Consider the following 21,383-nt stretch of genomic DNA (forward strand, 5'->3'; position numbering starts at 1 on the left):
CTATCACTGAGACACCTAGTTGCCCCCTTCATTTTACTTTTGACAGCTGAGAATATGTTTCCAGGTGAAGGAGGAAAAACTGGCTTCCTGTATGACATGGACAGTATTCATGTTACTAGCCTTTTGGGCTGCCACTCTTCTTCCTATCTTTAGGTTTCCATCATACCCTGCTATATAGAAGGTAGAAGGTTTCCAGCTCCCCCACATCACGAATGGATGTCTTAATTATGTTATAATCTCTTTTTTTGGTAGTTTTATTTCCTAGCTGCTGCTTTCAACCCTCTTGACAACCCTCCCCTCCTTGATTCTCTGTCCTCAGGGTTGCTTAGTTTGCCTCCTACTTGTCTGAATGCTCCTCAGTCTCCTTGGCTGGCTCATCATCTAAATCATGACCCCAGTGGCAGTAGCTGCTCCCTACAGGTCTGTTTGAGTCCTCTTTTCTTCCTCTTTAGACTCTTTCTTGGTAACCCTTCAGTTCTCCTGACTTTGATCGTCATTTCTGAGCCAATGCTGTATCTGTATATCCAGTACCAGAACTTGTCTTGCATCCCTAATTGCCCATTCAGTATTTCAAACCAGTTGTCCCAAAGACATCTTAACTCAAAACTTAAAATGTCCCAAACTGAAGTGATTATATTTTCACCCAAATATTCCCTTTCCCCAAACTTTTCTATTTCTATCAAAAGTGCCTGGGGGAGAGGCATCTAGGTGGCGCTGTGAATAGAGCACCAGCCCTGGAGTCAGGAGTCCCTGAGTTCAAATCTGACCTCAGACATTTAATAATTACCTAGCTGTGTGGCCTTGGGCAAGCCACTTAACCCCATTGCCTTGCAAAAAAAAAGTGCCATCATCCTTCTAGCATCTCAGATCCTAGACTTCTCACTCTCCTTCACCCCATATATCACCCCAAAGCCAAATCTTGTTATCTTTTCCTTTAGAACATCTCTTGCATCTGATTCATTTTCTCTATTCCCACAGTTACCATCTGAGTTCTGACCTTCATCATATCTCACCAGGATTATTGCAATAAGCTCCTAATTGCTCTCACCTGACTCACCTTTCCTACACTTGTTATTGTTGTTATAGTGTCATTTTAGTTGTATCTGACTCTTTATGACCTCATTATGGTTTTCTTGGCAAAGATACTAGAGTAGTTTCTTCTCCATCTCATTTTACAGACGAAGAAATCAAGGCAAACAGAGTTTTGCAACTTGCCCAGAGTCACACAGATAGTATGTGTTTGAGGTCAGATTTGAACTCATGTTCTCCTGACTCTAGGGTCGATGCTCTATCCACTGTACCACCTAATTGTCCTTCTATCCTACTCACTACTGCTAAAGTAATTGCTGATTGATTGATTGATTGATTGATTCTTTTCCTTCCATCATACCCAGGGCCCTAAATTTCTTTCTCTAGCAACTCTATCATTAATGTTCATAATTCATCTCTCAATGAATTCGGGAGAGCAGATCTCCTCAATCTTCTCATTTGAAGAAGAAGAAGGGAGAGTGAAGGGGGTTAAATTATCCCACATAAAAGAGGTATGAAAGATTTATTCTAATAGAAGATAGGGGTGGGGCAAAGCTTAAACCTTATCCTCCTTAAAACTGAGAGTTACCAAAGAGGAAATGACATATGCATTCAGTTGGATACAGAAATCTATCCTACCCTTCAAGAAAGTAAAAAGAGATGGGGATAATGGAAGGAGGAGGGGGCATGATAAAAGGAAGTGCATATTGGGGAAGGTGGTGATAAAAAATAAAATACTTTTAAAGAGGGAGATGGTAGAGGTGTGGATAACAGAATGATTTAGAAAACAAAATACTACAATAAGTTATTTACAAGAAACACATTTGAAGCAGAAAGAAACATACAGGTTAAAGGTAAGAAGCCGGAACAGAATTCATTGTGCTTTACCTAAAACAAAGAAAGCAGAACTGGCAATCATGAGCTCAAAAAAAGCAAAAGCAAAAATATATCTGAAAGATATCATAGATAATGAAGTCATATTAATACTAAACAGAAGTGCCAAATGGTATAGCATCTAAATTTTTGAAGAAGTTGAATAAATTACCAGAGGAAATAAATAATAAATTGATTCTAGTGAGGTATTGCAACTTTTCCCTCTCAGAACTAGATAAATCTAACCAAAAAATAAACAAGAAAGTCAAGGAAGTGAATAAAAATTCTGGAAAAGTTAGATATGATAGATTTTTAGAAACAATTAAATGGTAATAGAAAGGAATATAACTTTTTCTCAGCAACACATGGCACCTAAACAAAAACTGATCATGTATTCGGACATAAACACCCAACAATCAAAGGCAGAAAAGTAGAAATAGTAAATGTGTACTTTTTGATCATAATGCAATAAAATTAATATTCAATAATAAATGATGAAAAGAGATTAAAGTTTAATTTGAAAAAATCATAAAAATAATCCTAAATATAATCAGGTTAATTCCTTACATCAGTGAAATAGAGAAAAAGCAGATCAATGAATTGGGTATGCAACTAGAAAAAAAACTAGAAAAAGAAAAAAATTTAAATCTCCAATTAAACACCAAATTGGAAATTCTGAAAATCAAAGGAGAGATTAATAAAATTGAAAGTAAGAAAACTATTGGGTTAATGAATAAAACTAGAAGCTGGTTTTAAGGAAAAATATAATAAAATAGATGAACCATTAGCTAATTTGGTTAAAAAAATAAAAGAAGAAAGCCAAAATAAAAACATCAAAAAATGAAAGGGGTGAATTCACCACCAATGATGAGAAAAACAAAACAATTGTTAGGAGCTATTTTGCTCATTTATATACCAATAAATTTGATAATCTAAATGAAATGAATAAATACCTACAAAAAATATAAATGATTAATAGAAGAGATAAAATACTTAAATCAATTTTAAAAAAAGGAATTGAACAAATTATCAATGAACTTCCTAAGAAAAAAATCCCCAGAATCAGTTGGATTCACAAGTAAATTTTATCAAGCATATAAAGAACAATTAATACCTATATTATATATTTAGAAGGAGTCCTACTAAATTACTTTTACAACACAAATCTGATGCTTATACCTTATCCAAGAAGAGTCAAAACAGAGAAAAAGAAAATTACAGACCAATTTTCCTAATGAATGCTGATTCAAAAATTTTAAATAAAATACCAGTAAAGTGACTACAGCAATATATCACAAGGATCAGACAATATGACCATGTGGGATTTATATCAGAAATGCAAGACTGGTTCAATATCAAGAAAACTGTTCACATAATTGTTTATATCACTATCAAAACTAACAGAATCTCATTAGATGCAGAAAACATCTTTGATAAAAATAAGGAGCCCAAGTAGGAATAAATGGAGCTTACGTTAAAAAGATAAGAAATATTTATCTAGACAGGACTCTGGGGCTCTGACCACATTCAGATCCTTATCACAGTCTAGGCCCCCCCATAGAACAGCAGGGGCCCCCCACCTCAGCCCTGTGGCAGAGGGGGGTGCTTATGGTCATTCACAGACCAGGAGGGAGGACAGAGCCTCACACACTGAGACCCTTGTGGAAGTGTCCCAAAAGCTCAGGAAGCACCCCAAACCAGGCCCAGGCTGGGAAAATGAGCAAGCAGAGAAACAAAAGGAAGACTATTGAGAAATATTTTGCAAATGAGCCCAAGAAGGATCAAAATACTCAATCTGAAGATGAGGAAGCACAAGCTCCTGCATCTAAAGACTCCAAGAAAAACAGAAATTGGGCTCAGGCTATGACAGAGCTCAAAAAAGACTTTGAAAATCAAATGAGGGAGTTGGAAGAAAAACTGGGAAAAGAAAGGAGACAGATGCAGGAAAAACATGAAAATGAACTCAGCAGTTTAGTCAAGGAAATCCAAAAAAATGCTGAAGAAAATAGCATGCTAAAAACCAGCTTAGGTCAAATGGATAAAACAGTTCAAAAAGTTATTGAGGAGAAGAATGCTTTAAAAAGCAAAATTGGCCAGATGGAAAAAGAGATAAGAAAACTCTCTGAGGAGAACAAATCCTTCAGACAAAGAATAGAATTCAGGGAGATTGATGAAATCAGGAATCAATATTTCAAAACAAAAAAAAAATGAAAAATTAGAAGAAAATGTGAAATATCTCATTGAAAAAACAACTGATATGGAAAACAGACTTAGGAAAGATAATTTAAAAATTATTGGAATACCTGAAAGTCATGATTAGGAAAAGAGCCTTGACATCATTTTCAAAGAATTACTACAGGAAAATTGCCCGTATATTTTAGAAGCAGAGGGCAAAATAGAAATGGAGAGAATCCACCGATCCCCCAGAGAAAGAGATCCCAAAAAACCAACCCCTAGGAATATTATAGCCAAGTTCCAGAACTCCCAAGTCAAACAGAAAATATTACAAGCAGCCAGAAGGACACAGTTCAAAGATCGTGGAGCTGCAGTCAGGATCACACAGGACTTAGCAGCAACTACATTGGAAGCTCATAGGGCTTGGAATACAATATACCGGAAGGCAAAAGAGCTTAGAATGCAGCCAAGAATGAACTACCCAGCAAGGCTGAATGTCCTCTTCCAGGGAAAAAGATGGACTTTCAATGAACCAGGGGAATTTCAAATGTTCCTTTTGGAATGGCCAGAGCTGAACAGAAGGTTTGATCTTCAGATACAGGACTCAGGTGAAGCATGAAGATTGGAGGAGAGGGGGAAAATATGAGGGACTTAATGAGGATGAACTGCATGTATTCCTGCATAGAAAAATGACACTGATAATACTCATATGAACCTTCTCAGTTAATAGAGCAGGTAGAAAGAGCTTTCATAGTTGAAGCACAGGAGAAAGCTGAATTTGAAGATAAAACATGGTTTAAAATGGAGTCAATAGGAAAAAAAAGGGGAAATGTAATGAGAGAAAGAAAAAGGACAGGGGGAATAGTCCAAGACATTTCACATAAGTTTTTTTTTTTATTACAATGAGCTATTGCAATGATATGGAAGGGGGGAGGCAAGGGGGAATGAGGGAACCTTTGCTCTCATCACAGATGGCTAGGAGAGGAAACAGCAAATATACTCAATGGGGTATAGACATCTGGAGTAAGAAGGAGGGGGGGAGCAGGGGGAAGGGGTGGGGATGTGAATAAAGGAGGAGAGGATGGACCATGGGGGGAGAGTGGTCAGATATAACACATTTTCTTTCTTACTTCTTGCAAGGGGCTGGAATTGGAAGGCCTGCCCAGGACCATAGGGCCAGGTGGATTCTGGGCCTAAGGGGTGATATGGGGGCTCAGGGCTTCTTGGCCCCAGGACCAGGGATCTCTCTGCTGAGCCAGTCAACGACCCTACAGCAGAGTCAGAGTGAAAGGAGAGAGAAAATAAGAGTACATGGTAATGGAGAAATAAGAAAGGAGGGAGTTGCGATCAGCAATGGCAATGGTGGAAAAATATGAAAGTAACTTCTGTGATGGACTTATCATAAAGAATGAGATCCACCCATGACAGAGTTGTTGGTGTTGGAACAAAGACTCAAGCACATTTTTTGTTATTATTATTTGGAGGAGGGTGCAGGGCAAGTGGGGCTGGGTGGCCTGCCTGGGGCCACATAGCGGGGTGATCTTTGGGTGTCTGGGGCTGGATTTGGACCCAGGTGCTCCTGGCTCAGGGGCCAATGCTCTGTCTGCCACCCAGCTACCCCTACTATCATTACTATTTTATTTTATTTTGGGTCTTTTTTTTCTTCTTTTTGGTTTTTGCAGGGCAGTGGGGATCACCCCCTTGCATGTCACAGGGCTGGGTGATGGTTGGGTTTACGATGCTGGATATGGGCTCAGGTGCTCATGGCTCCAGGGCTGGTGCTTTGTCCATTGCGCCACCTGGCCATGCCTACAATTATTACTATTTTTTTTATTTTAATTTTTTTTCTCTCCCCTTTACTTTTTTCACCCAAGCAAGCCTATCTATATTCATGAGGGAGGAGGGGTATTTTGTTTACTTGTAAACAAGAATATTTTATTAATGTAAAAAAAAATTTGTACAAAATGAGAATAAAAAAATAAATTATAAAAAATTTAAAAATTTTAAAAAAGAAATATTTATCTAAAACCAATGGCCAGCATTATCTGCAATGGGAATAAACTTAGAAGTCTTCCTAATTCAATCAGGGGTGAAGCAAGGATGCCCACTATCACCTCTATTATGTATTATAGTAGAAATGTTAGCTATAACAATGAGAAGGAAAAGAATTAGAATAGGTATGAGGAAACAAAACTTTCATTCTTTGTGGATATTTTATACCTACAAAATCAATCAAAATCAATCAAAAAGCTACTTGAATTTGACAATTTTAGCAAAATTGCAGGGTACAAAATAAACTCACATAAATTGTCAACATTTCTACATATTAACAACAAAATCCAGCAGTAAGAGAAAGAGCAAGAGAAATTCCATTTAAAATTGCTCTGGACAATATAACATACTTGCCAAGACAAAAACAAGTACTATATGACTACATCTATAAAACACTTTTCACATGAATAAAGTCAGATTTAAACAATTGTAATGACATTAATTGCACATTGGTAGATCAAGTCAATATAATAAAAAATGATAACTACCTAAATTAATCTATTTACTCAATACCATACCAATAAAACTATCAAAAATTGTTTTATAGAATTTGAAAAAATAATAACAAATTCATTTGGAAGAAAAGATCCAGGATATCAAGGGAAACAATGAAAAAAATGCAAAAGAAGGCAGTTTAGCCAGACCGGATCTCAAACTGTATTATAAATATTAATTATGAAAATAATCTGATACTGGATAAGAAATAGAGTGATAGATCAGTAGAATAGATTAGTACAAATTACATTACAATAAATGATCACAGTACTCTAATATATGATAAACTAAAGAGACAAACTTTTGGAACAAAAACTCATTATTTGACAAAAAGTGCTGGAAAAATCAGAAAATAATATAGCAGAAACTAGTTATAGACCAACATCTCACACCTAATACCAGCATAAAGTCAAAATGAATACATGATTTATACCTAAAGGGTGATACCATAAGCAAATTAAGAGAGCATAGAAGGGGTGGCTAGGTGGCACAGTGGATAGAGCACTGGCCCTGGAGTCAGGAGTACCTGAGTTCAAATCTGTCCTCAGACACTTAATTACCTAGCTATGTGGCCTTGGGCAAGCCACTTAACTCCATTTGCCTTGTAAAAACCTAAAAAAATGAAAAAAGAGAGGATAGAATACTTTATCTGTTAGATTTATGGATAAAGGAAAAATTTAGGACAGAGAAAATATAGAAAGCATTACAAAATAATTTTGATTATATAAAATTAAAATGTTTTGCATAAACAAAACCAATGCAACTAAAATTATAAGGAAGACAGAAAACAGGAGTGGGGGATAGAATTTACAAGAAATATTTCTAATAAAGGTCATATTTCTCAAATATGTAAAGAACTGAGTCAAATTTATAAAAATACAAGACATTCACCAATTTATAAATGATCAAAGGATATGTAAGGCAGTTTTCAGATAAAAGCAATCAAAACTATAGTAATATGAAAAAATGCTCTAAATTTCTATTGAATAAAGAAATGCAAATTAAAACAACTCTGAGGTACCACCTCACACCTATCAGATTGACTAATGTGACAAAAAATGAAAATGTAGGATGCTGGAGAAATGGGAAAACTGAGAGATTAATGCATTGTTGGTGGAATTGTGAACTTAACCAACTATTCTGGAGTACAATTTGGAATTATGCTCAAAGGGATATAAAGATGTGTATACCCTTTGATCTAGCAATATCTCTGCTAGGTTTGTATCCCAAAGACATCCAAAAAAGGGAAACGATCTATTTGTACAAAAATATTTCTATCAACTCTTTTGTGATGGTTTAGAATTGGAAATCAAAGGGATGCCCATCATTTGGGGAATGGCCAAACTAGTTGGATTATATGATTTTAATAGTATATTATTTTTTTGATCCCTCCCTACCCAACTCTAGAGAAGACTACCATTAGACATGAATAATGAATATGTGTATATATGTCTATATATATATATGTGTGTGTGTGTGTGTGTGTGTGTGTGTGTGTATGAGCACATGTGTATACATAGATATGGATATGGATATGTAAAACCATACTGGACATAGTTCTATTTGACAGTTTTTTCTCTGGATGTGGGTAGCATCTTCCTTCATGAGCCTTTTGCAGATGACTTTAGCATACATAATACTACTGAAAAACTGACTTTTCCAAAACTGTTCTTAGAACAATATTGCTGTTACTATGTTAGAATATTCTCTTGATTTTCCTCATTTCACTCTTCATTATTTTATGAAAGTCTTTCCATGTTTTCCTAAAATCTACCAGTTCATCATTTGTTATACAGTAGTATTTCATCCCAATCATAAACCATTACTTATCCAGTCATTCCCCAGTTGATGGCCATCCCCTCAATTCCCAGTTCTTAATCACTACCAAGAGAGCTGCTATAAGTATTTTAGAACATATAAGTTCTTTTCCTTTTTCCCTGATCATCTTGGGAAACACATCTAATAGAGGTATTGCTAACTTAAAAGGAACATACAGTTCTATAACTCTTTGGGCATAATTCCAGATTGTTCTACAAAATGTTTGTATCAATTCACAGTTTCACCAACAGTGAATTAGTGTTCCAACTTTTCCATATTCCCTCCAACATTTGTAGCCAATCTGACAGATGTATGATGATATTGCAAAGTTATTTTAATTTGCATTTCTCTAATCAATAGTAATTTAGAACATTTTTTCTGATGTCTATATATAGTTTTGATTTCTTCATTGGAAAACTGTCTATTCATATGCTTTGATAACTTAGCAATTGGGGAATGATTCTTATTCTTAAAAATTTAACAAAGTGTTTTTTATATTTGAGATATGAGACCTTTATTTGAGAAACTGTCCAGAAAAATCCCCCCCCTTTTCTGTTTTCCTTCCAATCTAGGCTACATTTGTTTTATTTATACAAAACTTTTTAATTTAATGTAATCAAAATTATCCATTTCAGATCTCACTACTCTCTATTTCTTGTTTACTCATAAATTCTTCTCTTATCCTTAAGTCTAATAGATAATATATTCCATGTTATTCTAATTTTCTTATGATATCTCCCTATCTATTTGGAGCATGCATCCATTTTGATCTTTGCCCAATTTCTGTTAGACTGCTTTTCAGCTTTCCCAACATGAATTCTTAGTGCCAAAGTTAAATCGTTATATTTGTCAAACATAGGATTACTATAATCATTTGCTGCTGTGTAGTGTATATCTATTCTGTTCCACTGATCTAACTTTCTATTTCTTTGCCAGTACTAGATAGTTTTGATAATTATGGCCTTATTACATAGTTTAAGATCTGGTACTGCCAAACCTCCTTCTGTAAGTTTTTCTTTCATCAATTCCTTTGATATTCTTGACTTTTTGTTCTTCCAAGTGAACCTTGCTATTATTTTTTTTCTGATTCAGTAAAATAAGCTTTTGGTAATTTAATTGAAATGGCATTGAATAAATAGATTAGTTTAGATAAAATTGTCATTTTGGTTATAATATCTCTACCTTTCCAAGAACAATTAATGTTTCTCCAATTATTTAAATCTGATTTTATTTGCATAAGAAGTATTTTATAATTATGTTGGTGTAATTCCTGGGTTTGTTTTAAAAAAGAATACTCCCAGGAATTGTATACTATATACAATTATATTAAATGGAATATATCTTCCTATCTTCTTGCCAGGGTTTGTTGGTGATTTTTGAAATACTGATGATTTATGTGGGTTTTTTTAATATTCTGCTACTTTGCTAAAATTATTGTTTCTTCTAAACCTTTAGCTGAATTTCTAGGATTTTCCAAATAGTTTCTTTTATCTCATTGTCCATTCTGATTCCTTCAATGTCTTTTTCTTCTCTTATTGCTATTGCTAACATTTCTAATATAATATTATATAATAAGGATTATAACGGACATCTCTGTTTCACTTTTAATCTTACTGGAAAGGCTTCTAGCTCATCCCTCTAGAAAATAATGCTTGCTCTGAATTTACTTTTAAGAGTTCTGATTTTCTAAAGGATTTATTTGTTTATTCTTTAACCTTATACTCCAATTCCTACCGTTACTGAAACGTGAATATAGGAAAGCTCTGTAGGCTTAAACATCAGTTTAATGAAAGGAAATTTAGTGGAAAGTTCTTCCAATTATGCAGATCACAGTCCATCTATGAGTCATTTGATTTTCAAGTATAGATAGAAAGCAAAAAGGGCCTTTAGAGATCATCTAATCTAATTTCCTTATTTTTACAGATAAGAAAACTCAGACCCAAATTTATCCAAGGCTATATAGGTAGCAAATAGAAGGGCTGGTGTTTCAGTCCAGGCCCCTTAACTGCAAACTGCTATTTTTCTCACTGGGTCAGCCAGCCTATGGCCCATGGGGGCTGAGTTTAGTCTTCAACACTGCCAACAAAGTCCTTTGTCCAAGACAACGCTGCCTCTCTATTAACAGGAAAAAACAAAACAAAATCTTAGAAATGTCCAAGAAAATCTGTGAGGTGTTTCAAAGAGAACAGTAGAAGAGAAATTGGGGGTGGAAACAAATTCAGAGGAGAAAGAGAGGCAAACCTTGGGCCTTGCAGGTGAAGAACAGCAGCCCAGCTCCCCTTGAGCTGGAATCAAGAAATATCTCTAAGGGGTTAAAAAGGACAGAACATTCTGGGGGACATTGCTCTGTAAAACTTAAAGTCTGATAACAAAGTGAGTTATTAATATTATCATTTCTCTCTCTCTGCATTCCTCTCTGTTCAGTCACTGTCAAGGACGACTGGAGTTTATTACCAGGGCAAGGGGCAGTCATTAATTTCCTACTCCTTAGGTGGGGTCATTTATTTAAATAACCATAATGTCTGCCCACTCTACATTAAATGTCTGTGTTTCTCTCAAATTTTTTGAAGATTTTAATTTTAAGATCTCTATTGTATTTTATTTCCAAAAAAAGAGTTGGAGCAGATTATAGATTCAATTGAATCTTTAAAAGTCTTTAAGATAAGACACTTAAAGATAAAAACTGAGCAGAGGCCTTTAGAAGGAAGCAGAAGTAATGAGGCAGATCAGATTCCTTTTCAGCAATCAATCTGGCTCACTGACAGCTAAACCTTCCAGAGAAAGGAAAGGTTGGGTTCCATAGTTTTTGCTTTCTGACAAGAGATAGCATGCAAATGATTATCATGGAGACGTTATTGATAGAGAACCAGGGAGTACCTGAGAGCTCATACTGAGTTTCATACTGAGCTCCCAAAAGGTCAAGTGATTTGGCCAAAGTCTCCCAGGTTAAGTGAATGACATTTATAATTGGAGTTTAGGCCTCTATTCTCAGAAATGATTTTTTCTTGGAACTGAGCTCATGAATAGACTGAGTAAACTGTGGCATGTGACTATATTAGAATATCATTATACTGTAAGAGGAAAAAGAAGGTGATAAATACAGGGGAAGAATGGGATGACAAAGAATACAAAATAAAGTAAGCAAAGCCAGGAAAATAATATGTTCAACAACTACAATGATGGAAATGGAAAGGCCAACATCAAAATAATTAAAATTGAAAGCTATGGAACTCTGAAGAACAAAGATTTCTGGCTGAGATGGCTGTAGACTGTCCAATTCTCACAAACCTATTCTAGCAAAAGCCTAAAATTTTCTTCATGATAAATAGTAATTAAGCATTCTAGGGGAAAGTTATAGGAAATGATTGCTTTCACTCTAGAACAGAACAAGAAGTCCACTAGAAGCAATGGGTAAGAGAAGGAAACAAGGTCAAACAAGCCCACAGACTTCCAGTGGTAGGTGAGAGATAAGGACCTTTCTAGGTTTCTCTTGATTCTTGTACTTGCAATTCAAAGTTCTAGTCTTTTCAGCAGCTTCAGGATGGTTTGACTCCTACAGGATGGAGACGAGACTTAAAAGTCTCAAAGAACAACAGTAAGAAAGAAGTCACTGTCCAGGAAAAAATTTTTTTGAGATTGTAAAAATGACCAAAAATTAATCTTAGCAAGTCTATAACAGTTGAAATCGGGGGAAAGAAAATAATGGATTTTCCATAAGGACTACATGACTACTTAGAAAAAATTAAACAAGAGATTTTAAAATGAACTAAAAATTGTGGAGTAAAAAATTGGTAGGAAAATAAATGCCTTACAAGAGAAAGAAGGAAATCTTTTTCCCCTAAAAAAATGGAGTCCCTAAAAACTAGAACAGACATAACAGAAATCAATGATTTTATGGGACAGGATGAAATATTAGAACCAAGTCAAAAGACTGAAAAAAATAAAAGGATGTATAAGCTATTTGACATTAAAAAGTAGCTGACCTGTAAAACATGTCAGGAGAAATATTTGAAATATTTGAATTCTCTGAAATTCATGTGTTTTTATAAGAATTCTGAGCACTGTATTCAAGAAATCACAAATGAAAACTGCCCAGTTCTATATGGACAAAAGTGGAAAGTGAAGAAAGGACTTCATTGATTCACTTTCTAAAAGGAAAAGTCTTTATTTTTATTTTTTAGGTTTTTGCAAGGCAAACGGGGTTAAGTGGCTTGCCCAAGGCTACACAGCTAGGTCATTATTAAGTGTCTGAGGTCGGATTTGAACTCAGGTACTCCTGACTCCAGGGCTAGTGCTCTATCCACTAGGCTACCTAGCTGCCCCTAAAAGGAAAAGTCTTAAAAATTTCACAGTCAAAACCCAGAGTTCCCATGTCAAAAAATAAAGTATTTCAATCATCTAGAAAGTCCAAGAACCAATGACCACAGTCAAAGTCACACGAGACCTGACAGCTTCTACTAAAAACAAGAAGAGATACTGGAATACAATATTCCAAAAGGCAAAAGATGTAGAATTATAATCTGCAAAGTTAAGAATATACCTACAACAAAAAAAAAGACCTTTACTGTAACTCTCGCAAGCATTTTTGATGAAAAGATTAGAGCTTTGAAATACAAAGAAGAATCAAGAGGAACTTAGAAAACTATATTTGAGCAATTGAAAGTTTGAAACAATAATATAATAACAACAATAGAAGGCTTAGGTGTTCTATGGAAGGATATAAGAAGGGAAAAAGAAGAGAGGGAGAAAAGGAAGAATACTTATGTGGAAAAGAGGGGAAAAGGGTTGGAATGTAATGTTTCTTATTACTGGAGTGCATGAGAAGTAGAATGTGTGAATGCTGAGGAAGGGATAATGGGAGTGAGAACCAGACAAATCTCTTGCTCCTCTGAAACAGACAGAGGAGAATCAAATACCTGTAGCGTCAGCTCTAGAAATACAACATAAATAAGCAATGATGGAGACAAGAATAAAATAGGAAGAAGGAGCAAAATGAACTTCTGGATTGGATGAGAAACAAAAGGGTGATGATTAAAAAGAAAAGGAAAGAACTAGAACCAAAAAGGATGCCCAAGGGGAGCATGACTGGGGTAAATGAATATAGTGGAATATGATTATACCATAAGATATACCCTGGGTAGGATGAACTGAAGTAGAATGAAATGAGCAGAACCAAGAGGGCAAAGTGTATGAGTTCAGTGACATTGTATAGAAAAACAACTTTGAAAGACTTAACTCATCTATGCAGTGACTAACGCTCTCTCTAGACAGAGTTATAAACATATTACTCATCTTCCTGATAGGTGATGGAAACAAGGTATAGAAAAATAGATTTTTGGACATGGCTACCATATCGATTTGTTTTGTATGCTCAGTTGATACAAGCGTTTTTTTCTTTTTAATGGGATGATGAAAAAAGAGAAGAGGATAGTTAGCAGGTGATGCTAATGACCCAAAAGGAGCATCATTGAAAGGTTTTTTTAATGTGCAGAAGATTTTCAGAAGAAAGTGCAAATAGGACAATTTTTGAAGTAACTTGGAGAATTTATTACATACTTTTTTTTAGGGTTTGTTTTTTTTGCAAAGAAAATGGGGTTAAGTGGCTTGCCCAAGGCCACACAGCTAGGTAACTATTATGTGTCTCAGGCCGGATTAGAACTCAGGTATTCCTGACTCCAGGGCCAGTGCTCTATCCACTGTGCCACCTAGCTGCCCCTATTATATGCTTTAAAAAAAAAAAGCAAAGGTATGAAACAAATATTCTTTTGTATGTTTCCCTGTATGGATATTGTTTTGATTTAAGTTCAGAATTTTGAAAATTAAAAAATAAGGACACAGGAAAAAACAATTTTTAAAAAATCATACACAGGCCCAGATCCAAAGGAAAGAAGTAAAAAAATATACTTTTCTCTTCTTTGTAGGAGTAGAACTAGATGTTAGATTTGGTTGATATATTGGTCAGTTTTATTGGACCTTTTTTCCCCCTCTTTTAAAATCTTTATTATAAGAAATAACTCTAGTCAAATCCCTTTGGGAAAGGAATATTGGGAAATGTAGATAATAGAAAAATGTAAGTTTGAGAGGATTTGGGGTGTGGATCTATAAAAAGAGTCTTAAATAAAGAATTTCTTTAGTGTGGGGAATTCATGGTGAGGAAACTCTCTTGATCACAACTGCTCTTCCAAAACAAAATATATTGGAGCAGCTAGGTGGTGCAATGGATAGAGCACTGGCCCTGGAGTCAGGAAGACCTGAGTTCCAATTCAACCTCAGACACTTAATAATTACTTACCTTGGGCAAGTCACTTAAACCCATTGCCTTGCAAAAAAAATTAAAAAAATATATCAACAATTTTCTTTAAAGAATAGATTGAGTAGATCCTTGTTTACAAAGAACTTTGAAAGACATACTATATGATCTCTTCAATTACAATTCCACAGAAGCTAGAAGAATATTGTACAAATGGAAGTTCTCATTGCCAGGAGGATTATTGTATCTACTGGGGTGAGGACACCATGTCATTCAGCGAAGGCATTTCTTTTAGGGACTGAGTTAATTTGGAACAGGTGCTGTCTAACTTTATGCAGGGATAAAACCAGAAGAATTAGAAAAATAAATTATCATTGTCAAAAATCAAATGTCTTAAGAAAAGCAAAACATCTAAATGTTGTTTGTATATTGCTGGTTAAAGCTTTTGATATCAGATATGAGAAAAACAGAGTTAATATTCTGTTGTGGAAGTCTAGACAGCCAGGCTTGCATTCTTATCTAGAAAGAAACTGCAACATAAACAATAGGAGTACCTTATAAATACAGTTTTATTTTCAGGAAGAAGCTTTTAATCTTCTCAAACTCTGACTAATGTTTGCTTTGTACCATCAGTTTCTATGACTGTATAACATGGAAGACTCTATGGAAACCCAATGTCTCATCATAGTGTGGAAATTGCCTTGGTTTTTTTGGTTGTTTTTTTTTTTTTAGGATTTTGCAAGGCAGTGGGGTTAAGTGGCTTGCCCAAGGCCACACAGGTAGGTAATTATTAAGTGTCTGAGACTGGATTTGAACTCAGGTACTACTGACTCTAGGGCTCTATCCACTGCACCACCTAGTCACACCCTTGCATTGGTTTTTTAATGGTTACAACAACAGAGAGCTCTGCCAGGTCCTAGAAGTCTCAAATAATGATATATTCCATCAACTGAAGATCATATCTAGCTCTATTTGCATAGGTTTTTCACTCCTGTTTCTAAAATTTACTGTAGACCAATTGACCTCCTTGCTTTTCGTTTTTCTTTTTTATTTATTTGCTTGTTTGTTTATTTATTTATTTATTTTAGGTTTTTTTTGTGCAAGGCAAATGGGGTTAAGTGGCTTGCCCAAGGCCACACAGCTAGTGTCTGAGACCAGACTTGAACCCAGGTACTGCTGATTCCAGGGCTGGTGCTTTATGCACTGCGCTACCTAGCCGCCCCTCTTTTTTATTTATTTGTTTTTATTTTTGATGTTTTTAATACATTACTAAAATAGTCTTGTTTAAGAGTAAACATAATACCCCTACCCCAAAAAATATAAACCATCATGAGAAATAAAGTAAAGGAAAGAGAAAAAAACATGTGCTTCAATCTGTGTTCCCACACTGCCAGCTCTGTTGCAGGCAGATCACATTCTTTAGGATAAGTCCATCACAGACATTACTTCCATATTTTTCTGCCATTGCTGTTACTGACTGCAATTCCCTCCATCCGTACCTTCCCACTACCAGATCTTTTTGCTTTTTATCCAATGAAATAGATCATCCTCCACCTCTCTCACCATAGGTAATGTCCTTCAACACAGCTCCTGGGAACCTGGCTGTCTCTTTCAAAAGACTCTTCCTGGTTCTGTCAGTTGCCTATGCTCCTCCTCTACCCAGAAAATTGTGTCATTTATTCCCAGTAGAATATAATCTACTTGAGGTCACTATCTCAAGCACAATGTCCTATATATAGGAGATACTAAATACTTGCTGAATTGAATTGAAATACTAGAAGGTTGGCCACCAAGTGAGGAAGAATTTAAGCCATAGCAACTTGGTGAAGAACATGTGCTAATTTGGGCAGCTGGGTGATGCTGTAGATAGAATACTGGCCTTGGAGTCAGTAGGATGGGAGTTCAATTCTGGCCTCAGACACTTGACCTTTACTAGCTTGGGCAAGTCACTTAGCCCTGAAGGCCTCCCATCAAAGTCCATCTCCAGTCATCCTGGACTCAGAAGGTTCTGGAGGATAAAATGAGGCTGGTGACTTAGCACAGCACCCCCTCACTCAAATCCAATTCATGGGCTTGTCATGGTATTCCCACCTTGATGCCATGGTCTTCTTTGAGAACAAAGGACAATCATCATCTACAACTAAATTGGGAAGAAGTGGTCACTTCTTCCTTAGAGGGAGAGGCAACATTAATGAAATGGAGGTGGTATGAAAATGACAGATATCAGTAAAAATTATTTGAAAAAATTCAGTAAGAATTTCTAAGGAAACTGGAAAGCCTATTATGAGATAATGCAAAGGGAGAACAGTGTATACAATGATAACATTAGAGGGAAAAGCAGTTATGAAAGACTGGAATTCTGATTAGTGAGTGCAATGATAAACCCGTTAATACAGAAGAATAAGGATGAAACATTCTACTCATCTCTACAAGGAGGTAACAAACTGAAATGCAGAATAAGATACCCATTTTCACATTGAGTAATCTAGGAATTTGTTTTGCTGGAATATGTTGTTATTTTTTGAGTGCCTTGTTTTTCAGATTTGTTTGCCCCTTTGTTTTAAATTTGCTCAATAAAGGTGGGAAGTTGTGTCAAGGACAGATTCATTTTCTAGATTCATTTTTTTTTTTTTTTTAGTTTTTGCAAGGCTTGCCCAAGGCCACATAACTAGGTAATTATTAAGTGTCTGAGACCGGATTTGAACTCAGGTAGTCCTGACTCCATGGCTGGTGCTCTATCCACTGTGCCATCTAGCCACCCCCAGATTCATTTTTCAAAAAATATTTGTAACTTTAAAATAAAAATTACAAACTATTTTTTAAAAGCAAAAGATGTCAAAACTTTAAAAAAAATTGAAAAACCCAATAAGTTTAGTTGATGAGTAATTGAGTCTAAGCTGTTTTATCTAGTCATTGGCATTTTTTTTTCATACCTGATGGGTGGGGCAGTTAAGTAAATTGAGATGGAGTGAAAAGTTCTGCTGATTATTAAATGGGAGACAGACAAAGGAGATGCTTTTGGATATTGAAAGAGTTTTTTGTTTCCTATTATTATTTCAGAAGATGTTTCTAGCAAGTTGTGATCATCCTCCTGGTCCTCAGATCCCTCTGGTTTCAGAGATAATCAGATTCAAAAAACCTCTCTTCCCATTGTTCCTCTTTGACCCAGGACTTCTCCTTGGAAAAGTTCTGTCTTTGAAGCAGAAGTTTTGTTTACCTTCAAGCTAGCTCCCTCTTATCTCCTCTCTCCTTTTCCCCAATCTCAACCCTACCCAGTTGGGGAGCTTGGACACTGAATGGTGCTGAACTGGAGTCTTTGACTGCTGCTTTGCTTTGATGGGGGAGAGAAAGGAGGAGCTAGTCTTGTTTTCCTGGAAAAGTTCTGCAATTCTTTATATTCTAGGAACTGCCTCCCCAGGGAGGTCTTTTAAGAACTAGCATCTTATCTCCTGGGCTGTCCGGGGAGGCTGTACCTATCTTGATTCAGAAATGAGCAAACTCCATTCCTAAGTAATTGTTGACACTCAGTACTTTGAGATTAACAAAGGACACTGCAGTCTTTATCGCCCTTAATTCTTTCGGTGAAGAATATTATTATCACCCCCATTTTAGAGTTGAGGAAACAGAGGTTTAGAAGAAGTACCTTGCCCAGCTTTGTGCTGCTAGCAAAAATTGGGGTAGGATTTGAATCCAGGTCCCTTTCTCTACTCCAAGTCCTATAATACACTTTTACCCAGAAATCAAATTGCCATAACAAGATTTAATGATGATATTTGTTACTCTGAATCCTCTTTCTCCCTTCCTTAAGCAAATACATATATTTTTATACTTCGGTCTAACTTGAATGACCCAGGTATGAATTATTAGCCTAGCTTGGGGAGGAGGGGAAAGGAGGAAGGAACTTGGAGACTCTTCTTTGATGTAGGAAACTGCCTATAGTACACAGCTACTATGTAGCAGCAGCAGCATTTGAATCTAGAACTTCTGGGTTCCAAGACCGGCTTACTTATTGCCCAGCACAATCTCTCATTAGCCTTACAGAGATGTCTATAGACCTTATGGAATGTAGACAGAATTAAGGGTGAAGGGGGCGGCTAAGGTGGCACAGTGGATAGAGCACTGGCCCTGGAGTCAGGAGGACCTGAGCTCAAATCCAACCTCAGACACTTAATAATAACCTAGCTGTGTGGCCCTGGGCAAGCCACCATTACCTTGAAAAAAATCTAAAAAAAAAAAAAAGAATTAAGGTTGAAGGAATAGCTTCCCTCTTGTTGGCCATGGACTATCTTGTTCTGTACCAGCTGTCATCATCTTTCTTCCTCTCTGGTGGCTCATAAGAAAAGTTCTTCCTTAACTCAGAAGTTAAAAAAAATTAGGAGGAGCAACTAGGTGGCCCAGTGGATAGAGCACCAGCTATGGAGGGAGAAGGACCTGAGTTCAGATCTTGCCTCAGACAGGTAATACTTAGCTGTGTGTCTTTGGGTAAGTCCCTTAATCCTATTGTCTTGCCAAAAAAAAGTTAGTCCTTAGATTGGACTAACCCAATCTTGGGTCTTTTCCTTAGGCTAAAGGGTGTTTGTGTGTGTGTCTGTGTGTGTGTGTGTGTGTTTCAAAGGTTGCTTCCTCTGCCATATTTAGTCTCAGTCCTCCAATCCTATTAAACTAGGCGCTGATGGAGCCTGATAGTTAATAAAATGTTGGGCAAGGGACTAAGAAGATCTGTTCAAATTCCTCATAGGACGTCTGCTATCCGTATTGCCCTAGGCTATCCACTTTAACTCTGAGACTCACTGAAAAATAGGGACCATCATGTAGTCCAAACCTTTGTTTTGATGAGGCTCCAATTAGATTGTGTACGTATGTTTTTCTGAACTTTAACAGGTGCCATAAAAATGTCAGCTGTAATTATGTCCCAGAGGGCCACATTAGAAGAGCTTTTCATTGAGATAAGCAGCTAGAGCCTGGAGCTCAGCCTCCAGGGGAACTGCCAATGAGGGTCCCATTATTCTGACTACTACTATGCCTTGAAGTAAGAATGGTGCCACTGAGAGGATGTCTTAGATGGCAGCTCTACCATCAGACATTTGGCCTGGCTCAGCCTCCCTAACCAATTTGGACTCTGACAATGAGGTAGTGTGTGTCTGTTTGTACACATGTGTGTACTTATAACACACATCCATATACACATGGGTGTCCCATGTGCATGCACACATCCATGTAAAGTGGCCTGCATGATCACTGAGGTATTGTCGCTGGTGGGATTTGAACTCTCTACTTTGGTTCCACTTAGGATCAAGCATCAGAAGATACCTATCATCCATACCAGTGATGTTTCCATGGCTCTTTTCAACCACAATTAACTCAGAGAAAACATGAGTTGATTCATCAAGGACCTGTGATTTCATGGAGATAGAGTTCTCACATGCAAGAAGTCTCTCTGTGGATGTAAATGCAGTCTAGCTGTGACTTTATAGTTTTTGAGAGTTTCCTAGGATTTAAATGACTTAAATGACTTTCACTTGATCACATATCTAGTAAGGGTCAGAGGCATAATTTGAATCCAAATCGCCCTAAGTCCAAGTCTTCTACTCTATTCGCTACTTTATGTGGGAACAAAGACAGAATGAAATAATTCAATTCTTGAACAACAGGTTCAGGACCTCTCTAGTGTGGTAGTCTCTCCTTGGGGAGATTGTTCCATCACTTGGCAGCTATTTGGGATAGTTTTCCAGCTGTTGAGGCATATTTCATCTTCTTCCTTCAATCTGCACCTGGGTCTTCAGATGACATCCTCTACCCTTACTCCACCCTATCCCTTACTCCAATTTTCCCTGTGTTCTAGCTCCTCCCCATCCCAGGCACCCTCCAAAAGCAATGTAAACGCAAGAGGGACCTTTGGCAGTTATCAGAATGGTGGGGGTAGGGAGGACCATGACAGATGGGAATTGTGGGACAAGTGCCTTCAACAAGAGGCAGACAATTCCCAAGCCCTGTAAGCACAGAGTTGAGATGGAGACAGAAAGACAGGACTCACCGTATCTGCATCTATACTGGCAAACCCCATTCTTCCCTCCTAGCAGCTCGAGAAAGGAGTCAAAATAGGTGTTGACTGATTCAAAGCTGCCCCGGATGTGCCGAAGGCCCCAGTCAGAATAGGATTCCCCGGTTTCAGAGTCCGATTCACTCTGGCCCAGACAGCCCAGTAGATTCAGCCACAAGAAGAGAGCACTGCTAACCAGCTTCATCTTGTAGCCAAGCAGAGAAGCCCAGTCCTCTCCCTAGACCCCAGCTGGCCTGCTGGGAGGCCCAGGTTCCCTATGACCAGCTTGGGTGGTAGAAAAGCTGCCAAAGGGGATTATCTACAGTGCTCAGCGCAGGTATTCCCCTGGGAGGTGGACTTTAAACACTGCTGTGTAACTGAGTTGAGATCAGAGTAATGACAAAGGGTTCAAAGGTCTAGTAATGGGAGGGCCCTTCAAAGTTAGATTCCAGAACAAGTAGAGGAGGGTTGACCAATCTCTGAAATGTAGGGGCCCGAGGGAGGGTACAGACGGACCTCCTCCGATGAGACCTCCTCTGTATGGTCAGCTAGTGGTCACATGTTGATGCTTTCCTGCCTCCCTAGCTTCATGAATTCATTCCCCTGGCCATGGGCTCTTGACCCTAATCTAGCCAACCATCTTGTAGTCTG

The 21,383-nt window shown here is 37.0% G+C and overlaps 1 protein-coding gene across 2 annotated transcripts in view; it reads right to left on the reverse strand.

The window, feature by feature from the left end:
• PLA2G12B (phospholipase A2 group XIIB) overlaps nucleotides 1-21,139 on the reverse strand; it is a 40,297-nt gene extending 19,158 nt beyond the window's left edge. Inside the window, exon 1 of one of the 2 annotated variants that reach the window (XM_074232805.1) lies at nucleotides 20,727-21,139. In XM_074232805.1, the coding sequence (XP_074088906.1) occupies nucleotides 20,727-20,937 (211 nt within the window). In that variant the 5' untranslated portion in view covers nucleotides 20,938-21,139. The remainder of the gene's footprint in view (nucleotides 1-20,726) is intronic. The other variant, XM_074232804.1, reaches the window with a different exon arrangement.
• Between the last annotated feature and the right edge of the window lie 244 nt (nucleotides 21,140-21,383).

This window comes from Macrotis lagotis, chromosome 4 (genome assembly GCF_037893015.1).
Source record: "Macrotis lagotis isolate mMagLag1 chromosome 4, bilby.v1.9.chrom.fasta, whole genome shotgun sequence".
NCBI classification, from domain to species: Eukaryota; Metazoa; Chordata; class Mammalia; order Peramelemorphia; family Peramelidae; genus Macrotis; species Macrotis lagotis.